Genomic DNA, 23,563 nt, shown 5'->3' with positions numbered 1-23,563 from the left:
TGATAACTTTACCTGCTTTTATCATAGTCACTTAAAGATCACATGAAAGACATTACTGAGTTACACAATGGGACATGTAGTTTTTAGTGTTCTAAATCCATACCAAAGACTATGATGCATCATGTGTTTTTAGCTGAAGTATAAATTGGGTACAAGTAGCTTAAATTCAGAAAAGTGTTCAGTAATGTTTTGAATTATTCAGCAGTTTCAGGTCAACTGAAACGTAGTTTGTGTCATTTATGTTAATTCAGACCGGAGTGTGCTGATCGAGTGTATTTAAGAGTATTTTTTTGTTATAAAATGATCAGAAATAATCTATTTTTATTCCTCTGCCATGTCCTTAAAGTCCATCACCGGTGATCGAGCTCTGAATCCCCATTGTGAGCAGAGGTCTGCATGTTTCGAGGAAGGATACAATTGCATCTTTAGCTTTACCAGACTGTGTAAAGTGACCGTCGTCACGTTGTGAATCTATAGTCGAGTTGGTTTGTAGTGGACAGATCCTGGACACTGTTCTCTGCTTTGTAGAAACAGACGACCGACCTGACGCTGTGATTATTGGAGCATGTGGAACCGTTGTGTAGTTTCATGTGTCGGTACAGTAATTCATGATAATTTATGATTGTGGTGCCTGAGGTAGTGACATGTTTACTTCCAAAAACATGAAGTAGAATTGAAAAGACCTTAATATATTCTGTCCCCCTTGCCTTTTTTAAACAAGTGCAAACCAAACTATTCAACACTGGCAAGGCTGTTAAATCATGTCTGTTGATATTAGATATTGGTATATACACTTTACTGTTGTTATGTATGTATGATGAAAAGAAACTAAATATACAGGATGCCTGAATGAAAAAAAAAAAAATCTTACTATGGAAATGAAACAGTATTGTATGAAATAAGTACAATTTTTACTTATTTTTGTCATTTTAGAAAATTTATTGTCAATTACATTTGAAATTGTATGGTAGTCATGTATCAATCTACCTTTCTTTTTATTACAGGTACAGCTGAACACAGAATGCCTCACCAAACACTCACATGACTGTACTTTTATTTTCTAGAAAGTAGTTCCTGTTTCATAGACACACACACACACACACACAAACACTACTCGGACCATTCTTGTGTTATTGGTACCTTGTATGTCTCATGCGTCACTTTCAAGTATGAATTAATATGGATTTTGTCAAATCTATTAAAAACAAAGCTGTTACACGGTGTCGTCTGCTTTTATTGACTCCGGTCAGTTATTATGGTCTGTGAGGTTCCAGTGTTTAGGAGAGAGACGGCAGTAACTACTGTGGTGACAAATCATGACTCTGCACTAAACACACTGACTGTAGTGGGAAGTATTAATAAAAAAGAGAAAATAAAATGATTTTCTGAAATCAGAGGGGAAAAAAAAGTGGGACTTGCATGTTCAAAACGCTTTTAAAACAAACAACATCTAAAAAGGTTGTTTCTTGAACACAGTGATTCTTCTAATTGACAGACGCCATGATGGATTCTTACAGTTGGTTTATGTTGTCGCCTGGGAAGAAAAAAAAAAGTGTTATTCACCTTTAAAGCAAACATACACTTCCATGGATTCTTAACAACTCCCCCATTTCAAGTCAACAAACTATTAATGAACGATACAACATCTTAATCGCCCCCTGGTGGCTGGTTAAGTCATAGACCCCCAACCTTCTACATGTTCGCAAATGAGTTATTAAAAAAAAAAAAAAAGTAACTTAATAACTGAGCTGTATATTCATGTGTTGGTGTTGCTGATAAGTTACAGTTTAAGTGGTTATTAAATGCTAAAATAAATAAGACAATAAGCTGAAACTGATTGGTCGAGCACATTTATCAGTCAACAAAATCGCATCACCAGCACAATATGTATGTATAATGACAGGAAGTAGAGAAATTGTCTAATTTAATTTATGCAAATCCCTACATTTTTATTTGGATTAAGTTCGGATACTTGGGAACATCACATGTCATTACTCTCATTTTGACAGTAAGATGTGACCATGAGTCAGAAACGCTAGATTTAGTTTCCTGTAGACCATTATAGTATTTTGGTTCTTAAGGATGAGAGCATGTTCTAAATTAGATTAGAACAATTGAAAAACTAGAGCAAAACTAGTGGCCTTGCGTTTGCTGATTGCTTTTTTTTTTTTAAATATAAAAAAGCCAAAAAAAAGATTGTTCACTTTAGCCCTGCAGCTAAATGCTATTCCACTTATAGTTGTTAGAAAGTGTACATACTCTGTGCACAGGGGGACGTGTACTCCGTTACTGCTTCATCACCTGTGAATACAAACAAAAACAAACATCACAAATGGCCCAGTTAATGTAAGTGGATAAACAGTCAGTGAATTAATAACGACTTAGAATAAAGTAGTTTGTGTCACTGCATGGAAAACTTCTACTGGGCTCAGTCTGAGCTTTAGCTTTAACCCTTTAACACCGAGCGCATCACTGACGACACGTTTGCCCAAGTGCACTTTGCTCTGCGGTACTTACACAATAGTTTGTGTGCTATTGGACAAATGTCCAACTGTTTGTGAAAGCTGAGAAGCTACACATGAAAGTCAATGTAAGCCACAGAATCAGAGTCATCATAGTTTGCATTTTTTGGCCTGTTTTTGCACATTGAAACAAAGACTTGAACAATTTTTTATTCTGTTTTATTCTGTTCACAATTCTAATTTAACATGCACAATCTGCTTTTCCGGAAAAATGGGCAAAAGCACGCAATTACAGGATGTTTTTCTGTCCCTTTTATGGTTAAAATAACCAAAAAAAACAAAAGCCCAGATGGACATTTTGAGGGTTAGGTGTGAAAGGGTTAAAGACACTCAACATGAAGCAAATCCATGTTTGCTTTAGGTCACTGTTGAAACTTCTAGGTGAAAACTCCCTTTGTCAAATATTGTTACAGTCCCTGCTGCTGCTGCTGACAGCCTCCATCATTCTACAGCACAGAGACGCTTTTCAGGAATTTAACCAATTAAACGACAAAGTCTGTTTCCTTTTATTCATCTGACATAAAACCAGTGGATTTATGTAAGAGAAGTGAAGATGAGAATGTGAGAGAGAGACAATGAGATTCTTACTTGTCTGGTAGTAATCGTAGACTTTGACCACAGCTGGTTTCAGGTTCCTAACGGGCACATCCTCCTCTAACGTCAAACTGTAGATCCTTTCAATATCCTTCTTCAGCTGCAAACACACACACGCACACACACAGAGAAGTTTATTGTCTAGTGAGCAAATGTCATACAGAGAATATAATGTACACAAGTACAAAGTCTACTTTAGCTTCCTACCCCGTCTATGTAGATGTTGATGTATCCTTGGTCCACGTCCACACGTTTCACCGATGGGGAGTTCTTCAGCTGTAACAGCACAGACACAACATCACTATCTATGCTCACATGTATACTCTATGTGGAAGTAAGGCATATTTGTAGGGCACATTTCATAAACAACAACAACTCAACATGTTTTACAAAAAAAACCAACAAAATAGAGTACAAAATAAAACAAAAAGAAAGAAAACTGAAAGTTTGACTAAAATGGAGCATAACATATGTCCATATAAATGTGGTTATGCTGCAATTGTGTGTAAAAAAAGTGCTGCGAGACTAACCGGATCCAGGGAGCTTTTATCCAGGATGTAGCCAGACAACAGCTTGATGTTGATGATCACCATGTTGGTTTCTTCTCTCCTGCCCTGATACCTGTATACACACACACACACACACACACACACACACACACACACACACACACACACACACACAGACATGTTTTCTCAGTGTCTCAGTGACCACACATCATTGACATAATGCATTCCCTAGACCCTAACCCTACACTAACCCATCACAACAGGTCTTAACCCTGGAATAAAGCACTTTAAAATTGTGGGGCCCAGGCAAAATGTTGTCACAAAGCTATGTTTGACTTCAGAGGACATTGCATTGACTTACATTCATTTCCTGGAGACTTACTCTAACCTTACCTATAATTACTACAGGCCCAATCTTAACCCTGACCCTAACCTTAACCTAACTTTGAGACATTCACCTTAAAACGTAGCACATGTTGTGGGGACTTGTTTTTGCCCCATAATGTGACTGTGTAAACAGATTTACACAGACACAGACACAGACACAGACACAGACACAGACACACACACACACATTCTTGTACTTGCTGCATACTGAGGACTGGGTTGCTGTTAGGACCAGCATTTCCGCTTTATAAATCAACACAATTACAAATATCTACTTCATGAATGACGTCTACAAAGAATTACTGGTTACAGTACCTTTTTTTTTTTTTAATTTTTGGTCCAAAATTTGACAAAAACGTCATACTATACTGTCGTCCAAAATTTAAAAAAAATCTTTGTCAAAAAAAATGTTGGTCCAAAATTTGACAAAAACATACTAATCTATGTCGTCCAAAATTTGAAAAAAAAAATTTGGTCCAAAATTTGACAAAAAAGTCATACTATACTATGTCGTCCAAATTATTATTTTTTTGGACAAATTGAGTATAGCGTGTTAAAGCAACCTAAGGAAGTGATTTCAATGAAAACAAAGTGAGGACCGGCCAAAATGTCCTCACTTTGTTGGTTAAAAACCCTCACCGGTCCTCAGTATGCCGCAAGTACAAGAATACACACACACACACACACACACACACATTCTTGTACTTACTGCATACTGAGGACCAGTATTTCCACTTTATAAATCAACATAATTACAAATATCTACTTCATGAATGACATCTACAAAGAACTACTGGTTGCAGTACCATAAAATGTCTGCAGGTGGAGCCCCAGAGCAGAAAGGGCTGGAAATTTTTTTTCGATTTTTTTTTTTTTTAATTTTTGGTCCAAAATTTTACAAAAACATCATACATCAACAAAAATGTTAAGTCCAAAATTTGAAAAACATTTTTGACCCAAAATAAAAAAGAAATTGACTTAACATTTGAAAAAAACATTTGACCTAAAACAAAACATCGACAAAAACGTCGTCCAAAATATGATTTTTTTTTTTTGACAAATTGAGTGTAGCATGTTTACGACCTCAGGAAGTGATTTCAATGGAAACAAAGTGAGGACCGGCCAAAATGTCCTCACTCCGTAAAAATGACCTCACTTTGTTGGTTAAAAACCCTCACTGGTCCTCAGTATGTTGCAGTATGTTTTACAAGAACACACACACACACACACACACACACACACACACACACACACACACACACACACACACACACACACACACACACACACACACACACACACACACACACACACACACACACACACACACACACACACACACACACACACACACACACACACACACACAGAGGACCGGGTTGCTGACAAAGTGAGGACCAGCATTTCCACTTTATAAATCAACTCAATTACAAATATCTACTTCATGAATGATATCTATAAAAAAGTACTGGGTGCAGTACCATAAACTGTATGCAGGTGGAGCCCCAGAGCAAAAAGGGCTGGAAAACTTTTTTGTTGTTGTTGTTGTAATTTTTGGTCCAAAAATTGTACAAAAAACGTCATTCTATACTATGTCGAACAAAATTTTAAAAAGAAATTGACCAAAACATTTTGGTCCAAAATTTGACAAAAACTTCATACTATACTATGTCGACCAAAATTTGAAAAAAAAATTGAAAAAAAATTTGACCAAAAATTTGAAAAAGAAATTGACCAAAAAATTAAAAAAAAAATTGACCAAAAAACGTCATAATATATTATGTCTTTTTTTTTTTTTTTTTTTTTTTCTGCAAATTGAGTATAGCATGTTATAGCAACCTCAGGAAGTGATTTCAATGAAAACAAAGTGAGGACCGGCCAAAATGTCCTCACTTCGTAAAAAATGTCCCAAGTACAAGAACACACACACACGCGCACACACGCACACACACGCACACACACACACACGCGCTTCTGTCAAGTTACCTAATTTTTTTCATTACGATTGATTTTACAGATGTGAATATTCAGTCTCTACACTTTTGCTTCTTGTTTTCCACTCGGCATGTTGTGTTTAAACACTGTCGGACAGTTTCTGTTCTTCAGGCTCTGCTGTGCTTCTGTTCAGCCCATTAAATTTTAAACACAGTAATGAATACTACATGAACGTACTCATTCTCAGCTTTAATTTAAGGAGCTTTACATCCAAATAAAAGGAAAGTAGTGAGGGAGCTGAAAATGCACGACTGAACTGGACAATTAGTGAACTGATTTATTTGATTTCTTTCCACAGCCACAGGAGGAGGTTATGTTTTTGTTTGTGAGAAGGATTATGCAAAAATGTGTAAACTGATTTCATTGTTACTTGCTGTGAGAGTCGAACAGTTTTTTTTCTTTTTTTAAATAATTTAAAGCTGCAATAGACAGCTTTTTGGTTTTAACTTGTGATTATGGTGTTAAAATCTGATCAATAAACACATTAATTTTTTGTTTTTCTCTCACCCACTGTGTCCAAGGCTTGGAAATGCTATGAAAAATGTCAAATACATTTATGATGCAAAGGAAATACATTATTTCATGTTCAAAATATGACAGAGAATAACGTTCAATCTATCTATCTATACTTTTATTCAAGGCACAGGGTTAGGAGCTTCCTCATCTATCAACTTCAAAAAGGTTTTGCTAAAAAGCAAAATAATGGAAACCATAAAACTTTAAAGGTGGTAATAGATTCAGGTTCATATATTTAGAGGGACAATCTGATCCATAAAACATCTTAGACTGTATATTTTAATCAGTCAACATTACCAACATGAACATCAATAATCTTCTTTTTTTTTATATTCGACCAAGGTTTGTATTACAGGAAAAGTTTAAGTTTATCTAATCACATCCAAAGCTACTCAAGTCAAACTGGGAATACATTAATCTTTTTTTTTCCCGGAAAGTTAGTCTTTTCTGACTTTGGAAACTGTTCACTGTACACAATGTTTTATTTTGTGAATTACTTAATTCTTTACATTTATTTAAGTGAAACAAACGTATTAAACGAGGGAGCAGTACACCAGCAGAGATTCAACACATTTCACATTTTGCAGAGTTGTCTTTGGAAACACTATGCATCATTACTGGTTTAAGTTAAAGTCTGCTTCTGTGATTTTATCAAGCGGAGAATGAACTCTTTCACAAATATTAAGCCAGGTTTGATAAGTGCTTTTTAACTAGATATTATAAAGATCAGAAGAAAATAAATCTGGCATATGTAGTGGGATACATTTGGGTGAAGATCCAGATAATCTGGATATTTAAGTGTTGGTGCTCTCACTGAAGTTGGTGTAAATTGAAGGGTTCGAGAAGTAAAGGCTCAAGCATTTATCAGAGAGACTTAATTAAAGGTTAAAGTCTCCACTGATAATACACTCATCACAACAACACATCTCACACACACATTATGTACCTGACATTGACCAAGAGGATGAGCTGAGGTCTGCTGATGTTACACTTGGCCATGATGAGACTGGAGATGTGAAAGGCAGAGAAGTCTGGAGGAGGAGGGATGTTGTAATGCAGGGAGATCTACAGAGAGACACAACATCACCAACACACTCGTCAGCATAACATCTCACTGTGAACACAGGAGGACACTGGAGATGATGACCTCCAGCAGTGACCTACTGTATAGGTCAGTGAGGAGAAGAGGACACTAGATTCCATGTGGCCTTTTTAATTCAAACTCAAAATTCTACATAAATGTGAAGCATTTATTTATTTATTCTTTTATTTATACTTGTATTCATTTATGCATTTATTTATTGTTGTATTTATAAATGTATTTATTTATTTATTTAAGCATTACATGTTTTAATTACTGCATTTATTTATACTTATGTCAGGTTTAGTCCTCCATAAACGACAAGGTCAATTGTTAATCTCACATAAAACGTGTGCAATCTGAACTGTCAAGAAGCATTTATCAATATTGAGCTAAGCTAAGCATATTCTAGATCACAAGTCACCATCTTCTACACTGTTCCCTGGTTTTGTCGTATTTCATTTACTGCACAGAAGTCTGGGGAAATGCATATAAATCTACATGGCAATCACTAAACACACTGCAAAAAAGAGTCATAAGGACAGTTCATAAAGCTGGATATCCAGACCACACAAATTCATGTTTTAAACTCAAAAACAATAAAGTTCATCGATATTGTAGAATTAAAAAGGGCACAAATAATGTTCAAAGCAAAAAAATAATGTATTAACAGGTAATTTACAAAGATTACACTTCAATAGAGAAGGGGGATATAATCAGAGGGGTAAATTAGATTTGAAAAACTGTTACTGTGCGTACCACATTGAAAGTTTTTTGTAATTCAATCTGGGGGTAAGACTGTGATACAGAATGAGTGTAGTGTTGAGGCAATGTACAAGCCTGATTCCGTTCAAAAAGAGGTCTAAAAAAGAGCTTTGTTTGAATTTTAAACCTCCAGGAGTTTTGGTCGAGTCTAAACAGACTGAGACCTTGGTTGTGTTTACAGTAGGTGAAGAGGTTTTATGGGATTACTGATAAAACTGGATGTGTCCACTGTGCAGTTCTGATCTGTCCACTGAGGACTAGATTTCATTTCACTGTACCTGTGCCAGCACACAGCTCTGTCCCTGGGCTTGGATTGTGTATTCTCCAGGAATCTCCGTCAGCTTCTCCTCCTGGTACAGCAGCCGGTTACTCTGATCCACCGTGAACTCTTTGTTCAGGCCTCCTAACGACGTCACCGTCACTGTGGTGCTGCCGTCCACACTGAAGGTGGCAGCTCCATACTTAGCCAGTGCCTGCAGTGCCACCACTGTGTCCTGAGGAGCAGCAGGGTCATACTATGTTCAGAGTTCATTCAGGGTTAAAGGTTTAAAGGAGACATATTATACCCTATTTCTCCATGTTAACCTCGTTCTCTGGTGTCCTAATGAACATGTCTGTGAAATGCTTTGGTCAGAATACCATAAGGATGAAGCACCACAGCAGTTCAATCACCCTGCCAAAACAGCCCTGTTCAGAACGTCTCTTTAAATGCAAATGAGAGGAAACTACTTCAGTGTCACTGAGGCTCCAGCAGCTAACAGCAGTTAGCATTTGGAAAAGCCATCATTTGCCGACTCTAGCCGCCACACTGCCGTCATATATTAAATGTATCCTCTGGACACGTAAATCCCCTGAGGCTGGAAATGTGTGTAGAACTCTGTGCTGCACTGTGCAGCAAAGAATAGAACACTTTGTGGACTTCCACCCTTCTGGACACTATTGCCCTCGCCTGCACTCTCACATGACAACAATTCCAGGAATGTCTCATTGCGACGTAACAATGAGTGCAGAAGTCATGAACATTCCAGGTTTTATCTCCTGTACTTAGACTGGCGGACTACAAAAACACGACCGAGTCATCTTTTTTCACTTTCACATTCTTTGTCACCTACTCATAGAGTACCAAATAATATAAGTATTAAAATAATTAAAAAGTTGATTTTGCATAATATGTCTCCTTTAACACCTTTATTATGTGTATGTGTATGTGGGCTTTCCTACTTGTGTGGAAGCAAAGCCGCCGTATGGGTTCTGTTGCTGAGCAAGCCAGCGGACGATGCCGGAGGAGTAATCCAAACCAAAGTCTGGCATGGCCGGACCTGAGAGCAGAGCGAGCAACACGTACGAGGTCATCTCCACCTCCAGAGAGTCCAGACCTTTCTTAGGCACCTCTGCTCTGACCCAGTGACGGGTGCCACCTGCCAGTCACAAGAGTGGAATCATCCATTACTGGGTTACCAACAAATACATCTGTGCACTTTGTGTGAAACTGAAAACTGAAGTGTGTAAATCGTTCACTCCCTGCACCAAAGTACAGAGAGAAAAATGGGTTTTAGCTCACAGGGATGCAGCAACTGCTTTCTGTTCTGGTAAGTTTATGTCACGTAAATCCAACAACAAGGGAGCAAGGGTTAGGGCCACATTAAGATTAGGATTCAGACTATTCTCTGATGGAATATTGACTTTTTCTCAGAATTCTGGTTCGTTTTCTCAGAATTGAAAGTTAGTTTTTCCCGTTCTTTTCCTTTCAGCTTCAATATATTCATTGAGTATAGAATTAGTTCAGACACACAGTTAATCCCTGCTTCAGCCCAGTGTGTCAGCATCAGATCTCCACGCCAGCACACATCAGCTGACAGCTCTGCTCATCCCCTTCTATGCACTGCATATTCAAGTGGCAAACCACCATATTAAGCTGCCTTAAAACACTGTTCCTGTTTGTCATCCCTGGTTTCCCCCCTCTTACTCTGTGTGCTGGACTTCTGGTGCAGGTGTGTGATGAGCTTGCTCCTCATCTCCTGGTCTCCAGCCAGAGTGAAGGTGTAGGACAGCAGGGCAGTGGTGTACAGGTTGTCCAGCTGAAGACCCACTGCTGCTTTCAGACAGCTCAGACACTTCTGTACCACAGGATCCTGTCAGAAAACAAGTAGGAGCATACGCACTTTTAACTTTTCATGTACCCTGTGATTCCCACCCCTAATTGTCAATCAATCAATCAATCAATCAATCAATCTTTATTTGTATAGCCCACGGTTTACAAACATAGTTTGTCTCACAGGGATTCACAGGCTCGGTAACATCCTGTAAGTTGTAAATGTACAGCAACAAAACTCATGAATCTGTGGAGGAAAGATTCTTAGATAAGATTCTCAAATTAGATAAGAATCTTTTATTTCCTAATTTATATATTTCATAATGCATATTTTATTTTCACTCTTAACGGTTGCCCCCAGGACCGGGGGCAGCGTCAGACGCAGCGACAAAAGCGTCATAAAACCATATCTAACTTTAACAAACACAGACATGCTGCATACCCACAGAAAGGTCAGAAACTCAGCAAAAAGCTCATATAAACCATTCTTATGTTCACAAAACACAGTTAAAACACCGACAGATCAAACCAGCAGAAGCGAAAAAATGTTACAGCGCACACATTGAAAAGCGGCACCAGAGCATCATCGCGATTATGTAAACAAAAAAAAAACACGTGTCGACTGGATAGCAGAGAACCCATAGATTCCAGCGGTACCATTTTTATTACTCTACAACCAAGATTCACAGATCCAGCACCAAAATAAGAACAAAACAACAACTTACTTTCAAGGAATACAATCGGAAATGTCGTCTTACCTTTCCTGTTTATCAAAACAAGTTATTTCCACCGGAACAAAACCACTTCTAATGAAGAACTACACTTTCCAGCATGCTTTGGGAACAAACCCCAGTCTGATTGATCATTACAGAGCGACATTAGATCGTTCTGATTAGAGAAGGGCGAATGTCCGCACAAATGCGTCATATGCATTTATGTCCTTTTGTAAAATGCCTTGCTGTTTAAATTACAAATACATTTGGAAGTGTCATTTCATCTGGCCTATAGTGACAAATGAACCAGGTCTGACAGGATATTAGGGAAAACATCACGACATGAACAGAACGTTATGTTCTCTGCACATGAACAGGAGTATTGTAATAATACACAGGCTGTGTATAAACAGGAGAGGAGACGGGCCAGTGTTGGCAGGATCTAAAAGGAATAATCGTCTTTGAAGATTTTAACAGAATCAATATTTCAAATGAGGACAGGAGAGAGAGACAACACGTGTGGAGGGCTGAGAATGAGGAGACTCACAGTGACGTTATCGTCCAGCTCCAGCATGGCAGCAGTGATGTAAGCAGTCAGGGACACGTCATCGCTCACTCCTCCCTAATGAAAAACACAAGAGAATGACTCAGATTGTGAAACTCTTTGCAGTACTTCAGTGCGTCGATGTGAGGAGTAAAAAAAAAAAAAGCCCCCATAACTTAAGTAACATTATGATAAAAACATGTTGCATGTTCAATGACACCTGCATATCGTGTGTCATTAAGGCTGTAAACATTATCTACTGGGAGCTAACAGCAGTTAGCATTTGGAAAAGTGATCATTTGCAGGCTCTAGCAGACACATTGCCGTCATATATAACATATATCCACTGGACAGATAAATCCTCTGAGGCTGGAAGTTTGTGTAGGACTCTGTGCTGCACTGTGGAGCCAAGAGTAGAACTTTTTGCGGACTTCCCGGGTTTTCTGATACCATTGCCCTCGCCAGCACTCTCACGTATTTTACGGACAAAGCGGAGCTCCGCGAGACAACAATTCCAGGAATTTAGCTCATTGTGACGTCCCAATGAGTGCGGAAGTCAACATCGCGTGTTTTATCTCCTGTACTTAGACTGAGGAGGACCACAAAAACATGAGTGAGTCATCTTTTCTCACACTTGCTGACTGATAGGTCCAGAGTCCCAAATATAAGGATTTAAATGATTAAAAAGTTGATGCATAATATGTCCCCTTTAATGTTATTTTATTTTTGTGGAAATTATACTTTTAACAGTCATCAACTGATCTTAATTAGGACTCTAAATGACTGCAGTATATTCATCAACAAAGACTCTTTTCCTGAGACAAACACAGTGATGAAACACACTCCCATCATTTACGACTGTATTGTATAGTCATTCATTATCATCAGCTAGTGTATTGGCAGAGAGTCAATATCATCTGCACAGTCTTGAAGTTGAAGAGCTTATCTTGTATGAACGAGCAGATAAAACGTTGTACAGTTGGCAGCCATGATGTCATGCTTTAGTACATGCGATTGTTGTCTCTAATAAAAAATAGGATTGCTGATGTAATTCTGACACAACAAGAAGAGCGAGAGAGACGACTGTATATTCAAAAGAAAGAGATGTCATGTGGGTCCAAGAAGTGAAGCCAACGTGAAAGTGTCTGAAACGTCTATTCTCTAAAATGACCATCAGGGGGCTTGAAGTCTGTTTGCTTTCAATTAGATGAGAGCTGCAACGAAAGATTACGATCGAGTACTTGTTTTGTCCGCAAACCAAAATGATTCAGTTGTTATCGATCAAAGAATAATCAGAAAACGTGTTTTAATTATTGAAAAAAAAAAAAACTCAAACCGATTAATCGATTATCAAAATAGTTGATGATTAGGAATCCGTGCAGCCCTACATTAGATAATGCAGTTTTCTTTTTCTCTCCATGTGATAAAGTAAAACAGTTCATATATAAGCTGAAGGTACAGAATAACTTGTATATCAGGCAACTGGTTCTCAAACAGTTTACCTGCTAAAATAAAGGTCAAATAAAATAAATATAATGTAGCAATGTTTAAAATATATTAAAAGTAGAATGTAAAAATGTAAACCTATAATAGGCTCCATACGTCCTGCTACACCATGTGGCCAGGAGGATAAAGAGATAAAATCACATACTCACTCAGGAATTGTCACATTAAATGTGCAACTTTTTTGTAATCAAATGAATATGTGTGTCAATCTCGTCCATTTTCATCCAATCGCTCACCGCACCTCCACACACACACACACACACACACACACACACACATAAAAAATCTATTAATGTGTGTGTCTTTCATGTTTTATGTGCATCTTTCAGCAGGTGCATGAATATCAGTAACATGTGGGAAACGTTGTCATGCTCATTAACCGCGTCTTTGATCGCCAGCTGAAGCATGTTTTAACGAGTCTGACCACACAGATGTTTGTGTTGGGAGTGTGTGGTTGTGCATCAGTGCCACTGAGACGAGAGACACAAGAGACAATAGTGAGATGGGAGAAACAAGAGAGAGGCGAGGGAGACAAGAGAGAGACAAGAGAGAGACGAGAGAGAGACGAGAGAAACAAGAGAGAGACGAGAGAAACAGACAAGAGAGAGACAAGAGAGACGAAAGAAACGAGACAGACAGACAAGATGGAAACAAGAGAGACAGAGAGAGAGAAACAAGAAAGTAACAAGAGAGACAAGAGAGAGAGACAATAGAGAGACAGAGAGAGATACAAGAAACAAATGAGAGAAACAAAAGGGCGACGAGAGAAACGTGAGAGACAGACGAGAGAGACAAAAGAGAGAGGAGTGAGAAACAAGAGACAAGAGAGAGACACAAGAGAGACACAGTTTTAGTTTGCAATTAAATCAATAGAACACAACCATTCAAAAGGAACAAAGCTTGAAAGAATAAATTAAACCAAAGGTTTCTTAAAATAAACAAGTAACACTTTGACTCAAGTATTTACGATTTTGAAGTTTATTTTTTGCAATTATGGATATTATTTTGCGCCAGGAGGAGTGCGTTCGCTGTTGCAAGTTGCGTTACATGTGACCCGTGACGATGTTGCAGGTCGAGCATACCTGTGCATTGTTGTTTTTAGCGGGGAGGAAAATAAATACATTCACGCATACTTTTTGCAGTCACAAAAATGGACACAATTTAATACCTCATGAAATCGAGATTAAGACTTTTTAAGACCCCGGGGACACTCTGTTAAAGAAAACCCTTGTTTATGGTAGAGCTCAGTATTTCAGACACAGCTCGAACAAGCAGAGCTTATGGTTTACAATTATATTTCCTCAGCTGCTTGTAGCAGCTTCATCTAAAAAAAAACCACAACTCTCAAGAAACGTCTCGCTCCTGTGGAATCCTAACACTGAGCTCATTCTGTCACCCAAACAGTATGGTCCAACACAAACATATGACTTGTTTACATTCAAACTGATGTCATTACCTTCATGCCATTGTGGAGGAGCTTTCCCACAGATTGGATGCAGCCATCTGGTCGTTGGTGTGATGAAAGCCAACGCCTCGCGTCGTCAATGTAACGGGAATCCACAAAAATGTAAGGTCTCGCTCCACCGAAGGACTTAAGCACAAAAGCGGTCAGCCTAGAAAACACACACACTGCATCAAACACCTAAACATACAACAGGGGAATCTCATCATAGATAAAACACTTTTTAGTGACATTTGGGCTGAAAACGTTTATAGGCAAATGTCTAAATTCATTTTTTTTGTAATGTCCTCAGTGAAGACTTTGTGCAAACTGATAAGGAAGCAGTTGTGATTGTTTTCCTAAATTCCACCACATAAGCAAAAGCACTGGAATGTGTAGGATGCATGTATATAATATATACATACATACATATACATGTTTTCTTTACTGACCAGGTGTTTCCAGATGCATCATTCTTGCCAAAGGCGCTGTAGGAACCATCATCGTGTTTGTAGGTGAGCTCTCTCTGATATCCTGTAACACACACACACGCACACACATTTACTGTATATAATTTGCTTCTTCACCTATAGAAGCCCTTAAGCATTAATCAGGGTTGTGTTCAGGATTAAAATTCCTTTACGTTTTTTCTTTTGAATAAACTAACAGAAGTCATTTAGCTGATTGCATATGTGATGCTGATACATGATGATGAACTGATGTTATTTAAGGATTAAATACTCCGTGTGGAAAATGTATCAGCTGAATTATCTGACACTGTAATCCATCATCCGACACAGTGAGCTGGGTTATCCCGGGTCAAAATCTACGACGTTAGTGAAACTGCACCCCCCCTCCTTGTTTCATGACCCCCGTCTGTCTCAGTCCAGCCATGGTTTGACACAGGTCAGGAGGACGCTGTCTGAGCTGGTGTCAGGAATGGACATCAATCAAATGATACATTAAAATACAACACACAAACAGAAAAGGTAAACGGTAACAATGACCATACATAGATAATGTGCATATCTCCTGTTATCCCACTGTTGAGTAAAATTCAGTTCATGTTTCCTTCATTTTTTTGATGAGCGCCATCATGAGCAGTTATGAAGTACTGATACTGGTGAGCCAAACCGACGGGAAAAGAGTGCCAAATATTATAAGTTAAATTAAGATATCAGTTGAATCCAGTAGTTTTACACTTCCCAAGGAAGAAATAAACAGCCACAACATGACTCTAAAATATAGCTATAACTAAAATGCTACTGTTGATTTTTATTTATATTTATAGTCAGTACATAGGGAAGAATGAAAAATACGGGTTTGTCTGGTATCTGGACCAGTGAGTTTAACTAGCATCAGACAAATAATGAGTATAATATTGGCTCATCCAGAGATAAAATATCAATATTTGGCACACCAAGGTATTATTTTTAGCTCAAAAGATTATTGTTTGCCATGTTAATATTATGTCCCACCCTGAAAGAGAGAGTGAGAGAGAGAGAGAGGGAGAGCGGTTTGCTCTGCTTGCTAATGCTCACCACTCTCCAGGAAGCGTGTTGCTCTGTCCTGAATGGCCTTGGTCAGCTGACCGGTGCTTTTCAGATAGTTGAGGATGAAGATGTTGGGGGCGAACAACACCATGTTCTGCTCTCCACAGCCGTACGGCATGGCCAGCAGCTTGTCCAGGTTCTTCATGGCCCGACCCATCAGATCACCTGCAAAAGCCCCCCCAAAAAAGTGACATGCGGTTAATGTACTTCCATTGCAAATACTGGACTTGCTCAGCAGGACTTCAAGACTCAAGTGTGAACACTTGATGTTACTAACCCAGCACAGAGACGGAGGCCCTGGCTGATCCTGCCACAAACATCTCAGGCATCAGAAGAGAGATGTTCTTCTCTGCTGGCCTCTCTGCAACAGAGAGACAACACAAGATGGCACCAGAAACAAACAAACAAACAAGCTTTTTTGAAAAATCACATGCAGTGGACATATCTACGGTCTAACTGTAGTAATGTTTCTACTTAAAGCTAGTCCCTCTACATGAATGTAGAGAGAAACTTTTTAAATGGGGAACCCCATTTAAATTGTTTTCTGTCATGAATGTTCCCCCAGCCCCACAGTGATAAATATTTGTACCAGTGAGACCAAATCCAGTGACACCTGTTCTCTTTGTTCATGAAAAGGTCACATAAACACGTTTTTGTCAGATTTTGTTTTTAAAAACTAAATCTGACATTTGATTACCTTTTAAAATTGACTGTAATAGTCTTCAGAACTGAAAAACCTCTCATGACCACCTGCAGTACCTTCACAGCTCATCAGGTGGTGTAGGCCCATGTTTTGGGCTCTAACTGTCAAATATCGAGTTAAAGGTCACATAGAGTGGTCCTGTTGCACATATGTTAGTTATGGAGGCTACTTACATACATTAACTTGTTTTTATGGTCAAAAACCTCCTAGTTGCTGTAAACGAGCCGATAGAAATCCTCTTTTCTGACGCTGTTCCCCAGCCGCGATATTTCAGATTTAACTCTCACCCCCAGAAGACAGAGTGTGTTGTGATTGGTCAGCCAGCCTAAAGCCTTCCCAACTGTCTTGTGATTGGCCAATACCCAGAAGTGACATATTCAGCACACCCGCTCTCAGAAGCGCAGCTCCCCCCTCTGGAACGGTGGATGCACTGCTACTCATTATCAAAACATTGTGTTAACAATGTTTAAAAATAGCTTCTTCACGACTCCCCGCTGCAGTCCCTTTTATGACTTTGACCCGGAGTCAGACCCAGAGTCAGAAGACACTGTCCCTCGTGAAACACCTCCACAACGGACGTTATTCTTCTTCTGCTGTTCAATGTACGCAACCGGATGTGCCCGGACTAGTGCCCGGAGCAGGAGGATCTGCTGTTCAGGAGAACAGCAGATCCGTAACCGGACCGGGTTTTTTCAGAGATCTCGCTGAGCCCGAGATTACAATAAAACACAGCATTCTCAGCAGTGGCTGAACTGTTTGTTTAGAACCTTCAGGGCTTCTTAAACAAGGTAATGACGCAGATACACTAAAAAACAGCGTTAATTGGAACTTCCGGTCTAGGGCCGCTTAAATAACACAGATAATTATTTCACTGATCCTGTCATTTCATTAACTGACTGAATTTATTATTCCTTTTCTGAAATTAAATTATAAACTGTCCGGTGAGCATGATATGATCTGGTTGGCTAAATGAAATATTGTTAAATCAAATCAAATGTATACACTTGGTGACCAAACTGAAGTGTGACAACTACTCCAACCATCCATCAAATGGTGCATGTAAAGAGCAGTCAGTGAGACACAATCAGGACTGATCATCTGTGAGCACTTCAACATTTCACCCAGAGCAAAACAGGTCTACATGACTGACGGTTTAAAGACACATGAATCATGCGATTTAAACAAGCGGGTCAAGCTGGCCGTTCACCCAGAGGCATTAAGATAACTGTAGCTGATGTGTGTGTGTTGTTTGTCAATGTTTTACCTGCGGGACAGAGGAGAGCGTTGTGACCGACCATCACTGGTGTTCCTTCAGCCTTGAGGAGCGAGAGAGAGACAGAACATTATGATGTTAACAATGCTACAATGACCATAGATAACTATTTCTCAATCTCTTCATTAGAATACAGCCAGAAAATACATGAACTATGTATGCAGTATTAAAAACAGAAAATGATCAGAAATAAAAATTATTTAGTGTGACCTGACTCACTCAAAACTGGAGTGAAACCCTAATGGCGCTTTTCCACTACAAAGCTCCAGCACGACTTGACTCGGCATGTTTTTATTTGCTTTAGTGATAGTACCTGGTACTTTTTTATTAGCCGCTCTGACAAGATTCCAAGTGAGCTGAGCTGATACTAAAATGTGATGTCAAACTGCCGTCCAGTGATTGGTCAGAGTGTCACTGGAAGAGTCATGAGCGTGACTTCCGACACGAGAATCAAACCAAACGATGCCAAACTGTAGATCAGGGTTTTCATGCAGCTGTGCTATGGTGACTCCGCCCACGTCGAGTAGGTACTATAGTCATGGAAACCAAACTGAGTAACCGAGTAGAATCGAGCTGTGCCATGCAGTGCAGTGCCAAGTCGTGCTGGAACTGAATCGTGGAAAATCACCATAAATGTCACTGGTAAAACCTGGGAGGGATTATGAGCCATTGGGCCTTTGAGCTCCTGATTTCTGGAAAAAAATGTTTTAGTTGTTATTGAAGGAATCTCCCAGTTAAAGGCCTACCACTATGTTCTTTTATTCAGCTCATTACCTGGCCAATTACAATAATATGGGGCCCATATTCGACATAATTTAACCTTTGTTACCCTTCGTAGGTCCTTCCTAAACATCAGGGGTGGATAACATGGCTTAAAGGGCAATATAAAGACATTATTACAATCATGAGCAGTACAATTGATGGGGCCTTTTTAGATACATCATAACATAACCAGTGTCATATGGCTTCAGGGCCCTATTTAAATCAGTCAGGATGTTCTACTGTTTCATGTCAAAAAGGCTGCTGCAAAAAAAATTATGCCAGGTTTATTTAAGACATGCTTGAGTCTTCCTTTCAAAATGATGTTATACCAAATGCCAAGGATCGATATAACTATATCACCGGGCACTCACTCTAGATGAGACACAACATTTTTTATCTCACCACTGTCCAACCCAATTTGTGACAAACTACTGTCAGTCACTGACCTCCACCAGGAGGGGCCGGATCACCGTGTCGATTTGGCCCACGTCAGGAACAGTGGCCACCTCATTGCCACATAGCACATCGGTCTTCATGGCCTCAGCGCTGACCTTCACACTCACCTCACCTGTGTACACAAAAAAACATACTTTTTATTCTGAAAGCACAGCTGTATTGATTAGCACCGACTTGCCCTGTCACACAGTCACATTTTGCATTCAGAGGCAAAAATCGCTCCCCATCTGCTTCTCAACCCAACTCATTATCCACCCTCTTCCTCCATCCCTCCTCTGTGTGTTTTACTTCCTCCCCCTGCTTCCTATCATATTTGCCCTCATTAATCCCCATTTGTTGCCTTATTATACCACCTCTCTCCCATACGGCTCCATCTCCCACACCCTCCCCTCTTCCCCTCACAGCCCACAATCCTTCACACGGAGGACAAGTACAGATCACCCCCCGAGGGAGAGGTTTCTGAGTGTTTCGTCAGAGATACTACCTGACTTGTTAGTACAAGTGATTGTCAGCATTCCTCTAAGGGGGCGTTAGAGGAGTGCAATTTGGCATTCACAAGCGAATCAACTCCATCCTGGCTGATGGAGGCTGATTGAAATCTCTGCTCTCAGACCAGGCAGCGTTGCAGTGACAGCCGCCTGCCTTTGCTTCCAGCAGTGAAGACGCAACAGCTGTCGACACCTTTATTGGAGATTAATTAGCTTGTTCTGTCTCATCTTCATTAACAGAGGTATTATGGGCTGTATTGGACCAAACAAACAACAGCAGTATTTTATTCATAAGGTGTGGAAAGTGGTGACAATAATAATAGTAGATTTGGAAATTTCAGCAGAAATAAAAAGGCTGGGATTCCAACTGTCGAATTTAAGCTGCAGTGCGGAACTTCAGTCATTCTGTGTGCATATATATATATATATAAATATATATATATGTTTGTTATTCAGTGAAATGACTTGAGCCCCAGCTACTTCTTTTTGTGACCAAATTTGTTTCGACCAATCTATACATTTCATTCTTTTGATCACATCACATTTAATTATTTGTAATTGTGTTATTATGTGTAAAGCCCTTACGAAGTTACAACAGGTTATAGTATGGTGTTTGTTGCTGTTACAGATTTGAATAGATTGCAGCTCTACAGTGAGCGGAAAGGCCACATGTACAACCTTAAATGTTTTATCTCTCAGGTGACTGGTGACAACAGCTGTCATATAATTTCAGCAAAGTGGAATAAAAAAAGCATTTGACACTGACATACAGTGAATAAACATAAAAAAAAAAAAAAAACATAATAACACAGATAATTATATTTAAAACAATAATTCTGGTTTGAATTTTTGTTTCGAAAATCTTTGTTTGGTTCGTACTTGAGAGAACAGATAAGATAGTGATTTTTTGACAAAATAATAATTTGAAGAATTAAAAAGGTGATGACTGATTAATTGGCCAGTAGCCCCGGAACCTCCATTCCCAAAAGAAAAAACCTCAGAAAGGAACAAATTTCAGTCGGTTTCATGATATTCTATAAAAATGTGCAATAACAATATTCATTTATGACTCTTAATTTCTATTTAATGACTGCAGTCATTATAAGTATAGTTTCATGCTTCTTCAGTGACCTAATGACTAACTAGTACTAATTAGTACTGCATCCATTTCCACAAGGTGGCAGCAGCAGGAAGCATTTGTGTAGTGGACTGAATGCGTGTCAACTCAATGGCAGAGAGAGACAGAGGACAGTGTCCACAACACAGCTAATAATAATGACTCGACGTTTGTTCTGTGTAGGCCTAGACTACATACATCAAGCAATGCAGGGCATGAAACAGTAGGTGGCGTCGTTACAAACAAGGGAAACCTAAATATATTGCACAAAATTCCAGCACTTCCAATGACCCACGTGTATTTAGGACGACTTTTAAAAATAAAGCTTGATGACGTGTAATCTGTGATTAAAAAATTAAACTATAATTACCCAGAGCTGTTGGAGTAACAATCCATGAGAAGGTCCTGCTCTCCTCTCCACACAGACACACAGTGTACTGGCAGCCATCACAGTTTCTGAAGGTGAACTGGCTTGATTCAGTCAGTTTAACATTCACCTGCACACAATTTTAAAAATTCAAAACCTCTCAACTCAGCCGCAGAAAGATAAACATTCAGGCAAACTCTGGCCAGCAGCCACAAGTCAAGGTAATCAGCAACTTTTCCAAACATGAAACTCAGAAAGGTTAATATCTGTCATCTTCATTCACACATTTACCATCATGCACTTGGTGAGATAGTTGAAGACTGTGGCTTTGAGTGTGAAGACCTCCCCTCGAATGACAGAGTAGGGCAGAGTGAGACTGACAAAGAATGGCTGGAAGGCAGTCAGTCCAATGTTGGGAGACACGCCAAAGCCGATGGAAGAGACACAGAAAGCTCCAGCTACCCACTTGGTGATGGTGTCAGGTACCGTCTTCTCCACATCTACTGACCCACCGTCTCTATACAAACAAACATTTCATGACTATCTGTGGTGGTTCACATGGCGAGATACTTTCTTAGGGATAAGGGGACGCCTTTTGCTATTTGTCAGTACCTCTTACTACCAAACTGACCCCAGAGCAATGATCATATGTGTGAAAACATGGCTGCCAGTGGCAAAACAAGAAAAAAAAGTTTTTAGCCACTTGCTCAACTATTAAAATCTTAATCTGCTATGATAATGTAATGTTTTCCACTTCATCTTGCTGTCAGACAGCCTTTTCTGACTGGAAACGTTAAAAAAGTTAATCAACCAATACAGAATGTATTTGCTTGTGGGGATTATGTGCAGCCACTGGTCCATAGCTGCCATGTGACCTCTCACATTTGAACTTAGTGATGGAGCCATGATGAATATCTGCTGTGTGCTTCCTCTCTGGACTTTGGTGAGGGGAGTGAGAAGTTTAAAAAGTTACTAGTTGGAAAAGGCCGTCTAACAGCCAGCAGCAAATATCCCAATCCATATTTTTACTGTAGGGATGGGCCTCACAAATCATTGACCTCCAGAAATACTGTTCTACTACCAGGGTACATGATCAGAGTGGAGCTGAAGAAATGCATAGTTTCATTTTCTAACAACTTAATAATTTTGTATTTACCCCACAGAAACTAGATCCCATATCCAGGTCTCAGGGAAGAACGTCCTGACAGTTTCCTTCTTCTCTTCTTTATCGTTCACGATAATCTCTCCATTCTCTGGCATCATGTTGGCCATGGGCATGAGCGCGTCATCAAAGTCTAAAAACAAATAGAATAAAGATTTCTGGGAACTGGTTTTAGTTGGTAACAGAGTTCATGGCATTTTGACAACTGCTGATCCTTCTGTCAAAATGACTGGTAAATAGAAAAGTTCACATTATAATGGCAGTGGAATGGACAGTCCATCTCAAATACAAGCTGCATCATGAGACACTGAGTAAATCATACCTGATGCAGATTCATAGGATTGAAATACAAAGCAGCTGTGAGGTTTTTTCACATCAGAGTTGGTCACAATTTTGATTCCAACTTTCTAGAAGGGGGAGAGAGAGAGAGATGATAAAACAACAAATGTCAAGTTATAATGTTGGTACTCTGTGCCTCATATACATTTTTAACGGTCCAGTATGTAACACAGGATGGTTTATCTCGAATATACTGCCTGTAAGTGTGTTTATGCAAATAAAAACGTATTTGGCGTAACTGGACGCCATCTTGCACCACCATGTTCCTACAGCAGCCCGAACAGACAAATCAGCCAGAGCATTCATTTCAATTCTTGAAAAGCACATTATCTCCACTTGGACTTAGTTAGAATGAGAGAGATAGAAAGAGATTGCTTATGGAAGTGATGGGGAGAGAGAGATAGAAAAAAAAATAGAGACTCGAGGCATTGAACAGAAACATAATGATCAATCAAAATAATAGAATTTCCTACCTCAAAGATGCTGTAAACATCATCTTTCTCGTCAGAACCTCCAAAATAGGTAGAACGCTGTGCTCGACGAGGGGCAAATGCTATATGTTCTAAGCATGGATTTGGCTCATGGTCTTCAACATCATGGTTGTATCCTGTCATCCTCTTCAAAGGCAGCAGACTGTAAACCTGCACACAAACAGTGTGTTAATGATGAGGCCAACAA

General features: G+C 39.3%; 1 protein-coding gene across 2 annotated transcripts in view; it reads right to left on the bottom strand.

The window, feature by feature from the left end:
* Positions 1-889: 889 nt before the first annotated feature.
* LOC310924471 (alpha-2-macroglobulin) overlaps positions 890-23,563 on the bottom strand; it is a 41,375-nt gene continuing 18,701 nt past the window's right edge. For both annotated transcript variants that reach the window (XM_083886214.1, XM_083886213.1), the window contains 21 exons: positions 23,359-23,526; positions 22,869-22,953; positions 22,541-22,679; positions 21,676-21,901; positions 21,388-21,514; positions 19,403-19,524; positions 18,186-18,237; positions 16,496-16,579; positions 16,207-16,383; positions 15,118-15,199; positions 14,681-14,837; positions 11,722-11,796; positions 10,336-10,501; positions 9,591-9,787; positions 8,648-8,863; positions 7,470-7,588; positions 3,647-3,737; positions 3,324-3,392; positions 3,111-3,216; positions 2,260-2,301; positions 890-1,534 (listed from right to left, as the gene is read on the bottom strand). In XM_083886214.1, coding sequence (XP_083742340.1) covers positions 1,512-1,534; positions 2,260-2,301; positions 3,111-3,216; positions 3,324-3,392; positions 3,647-3,737; positions 7,470-7,588; positions 8,648-8,863; positions 9,591-9,787; positions 10,336-10,501; positions 11,722-11,796; positions 14,681-14,837; positions 15,118-15,199; positions 16,207-16,383; positions 16,496-16,579; positions 18,186-18,237; positions 19,403-19,524; positions 21,388-21,514; positions 21,676-21,901; positions 22,541-22,679; positions 22,869-22,953; positions 23,359-23,526 — 2,523 coding nt within the window. In that variant the 3' untranslated portion in view covers positions 890-1,511. The remainder of the gene's footprint in view (positions 1,535-2,259; positions 2,302-3,110; positions 3,217-3,323; positions 3,393-3,646; positions 3,738-7,469; positions 7,589-8,647; positions 8,864-9,590; positions 9,788-10,335; positions 10,502-11,721; positions 11,797-14,680; positions 14,838-15,117; positions 15,200-16,206; positions 16,384-16,495; positions 16,580-18,185; positions 18,238-19,402; positions 19,525-21,387; positions 21,515-21,675; positions 21,902-22,540; positions 22,680-22,868; positions 22,954-23,358; positions 23,527-23,563) is intronic.

Source organism: Microchirus variegatus (assembly GCF_963457635.1).
Source record: "Microchirus variegatus genome assembly, chromosome: 3".
Lineage (NCBI taxonomy): Eukaryota > Metazoa > Chordata > Actinopteri > Pleuronectiformes > Soleidae > Microchirus > Microchirus variegatus.
This window is presented reverse-complemented; position numbering and strand designations above follow the sequence as displayed.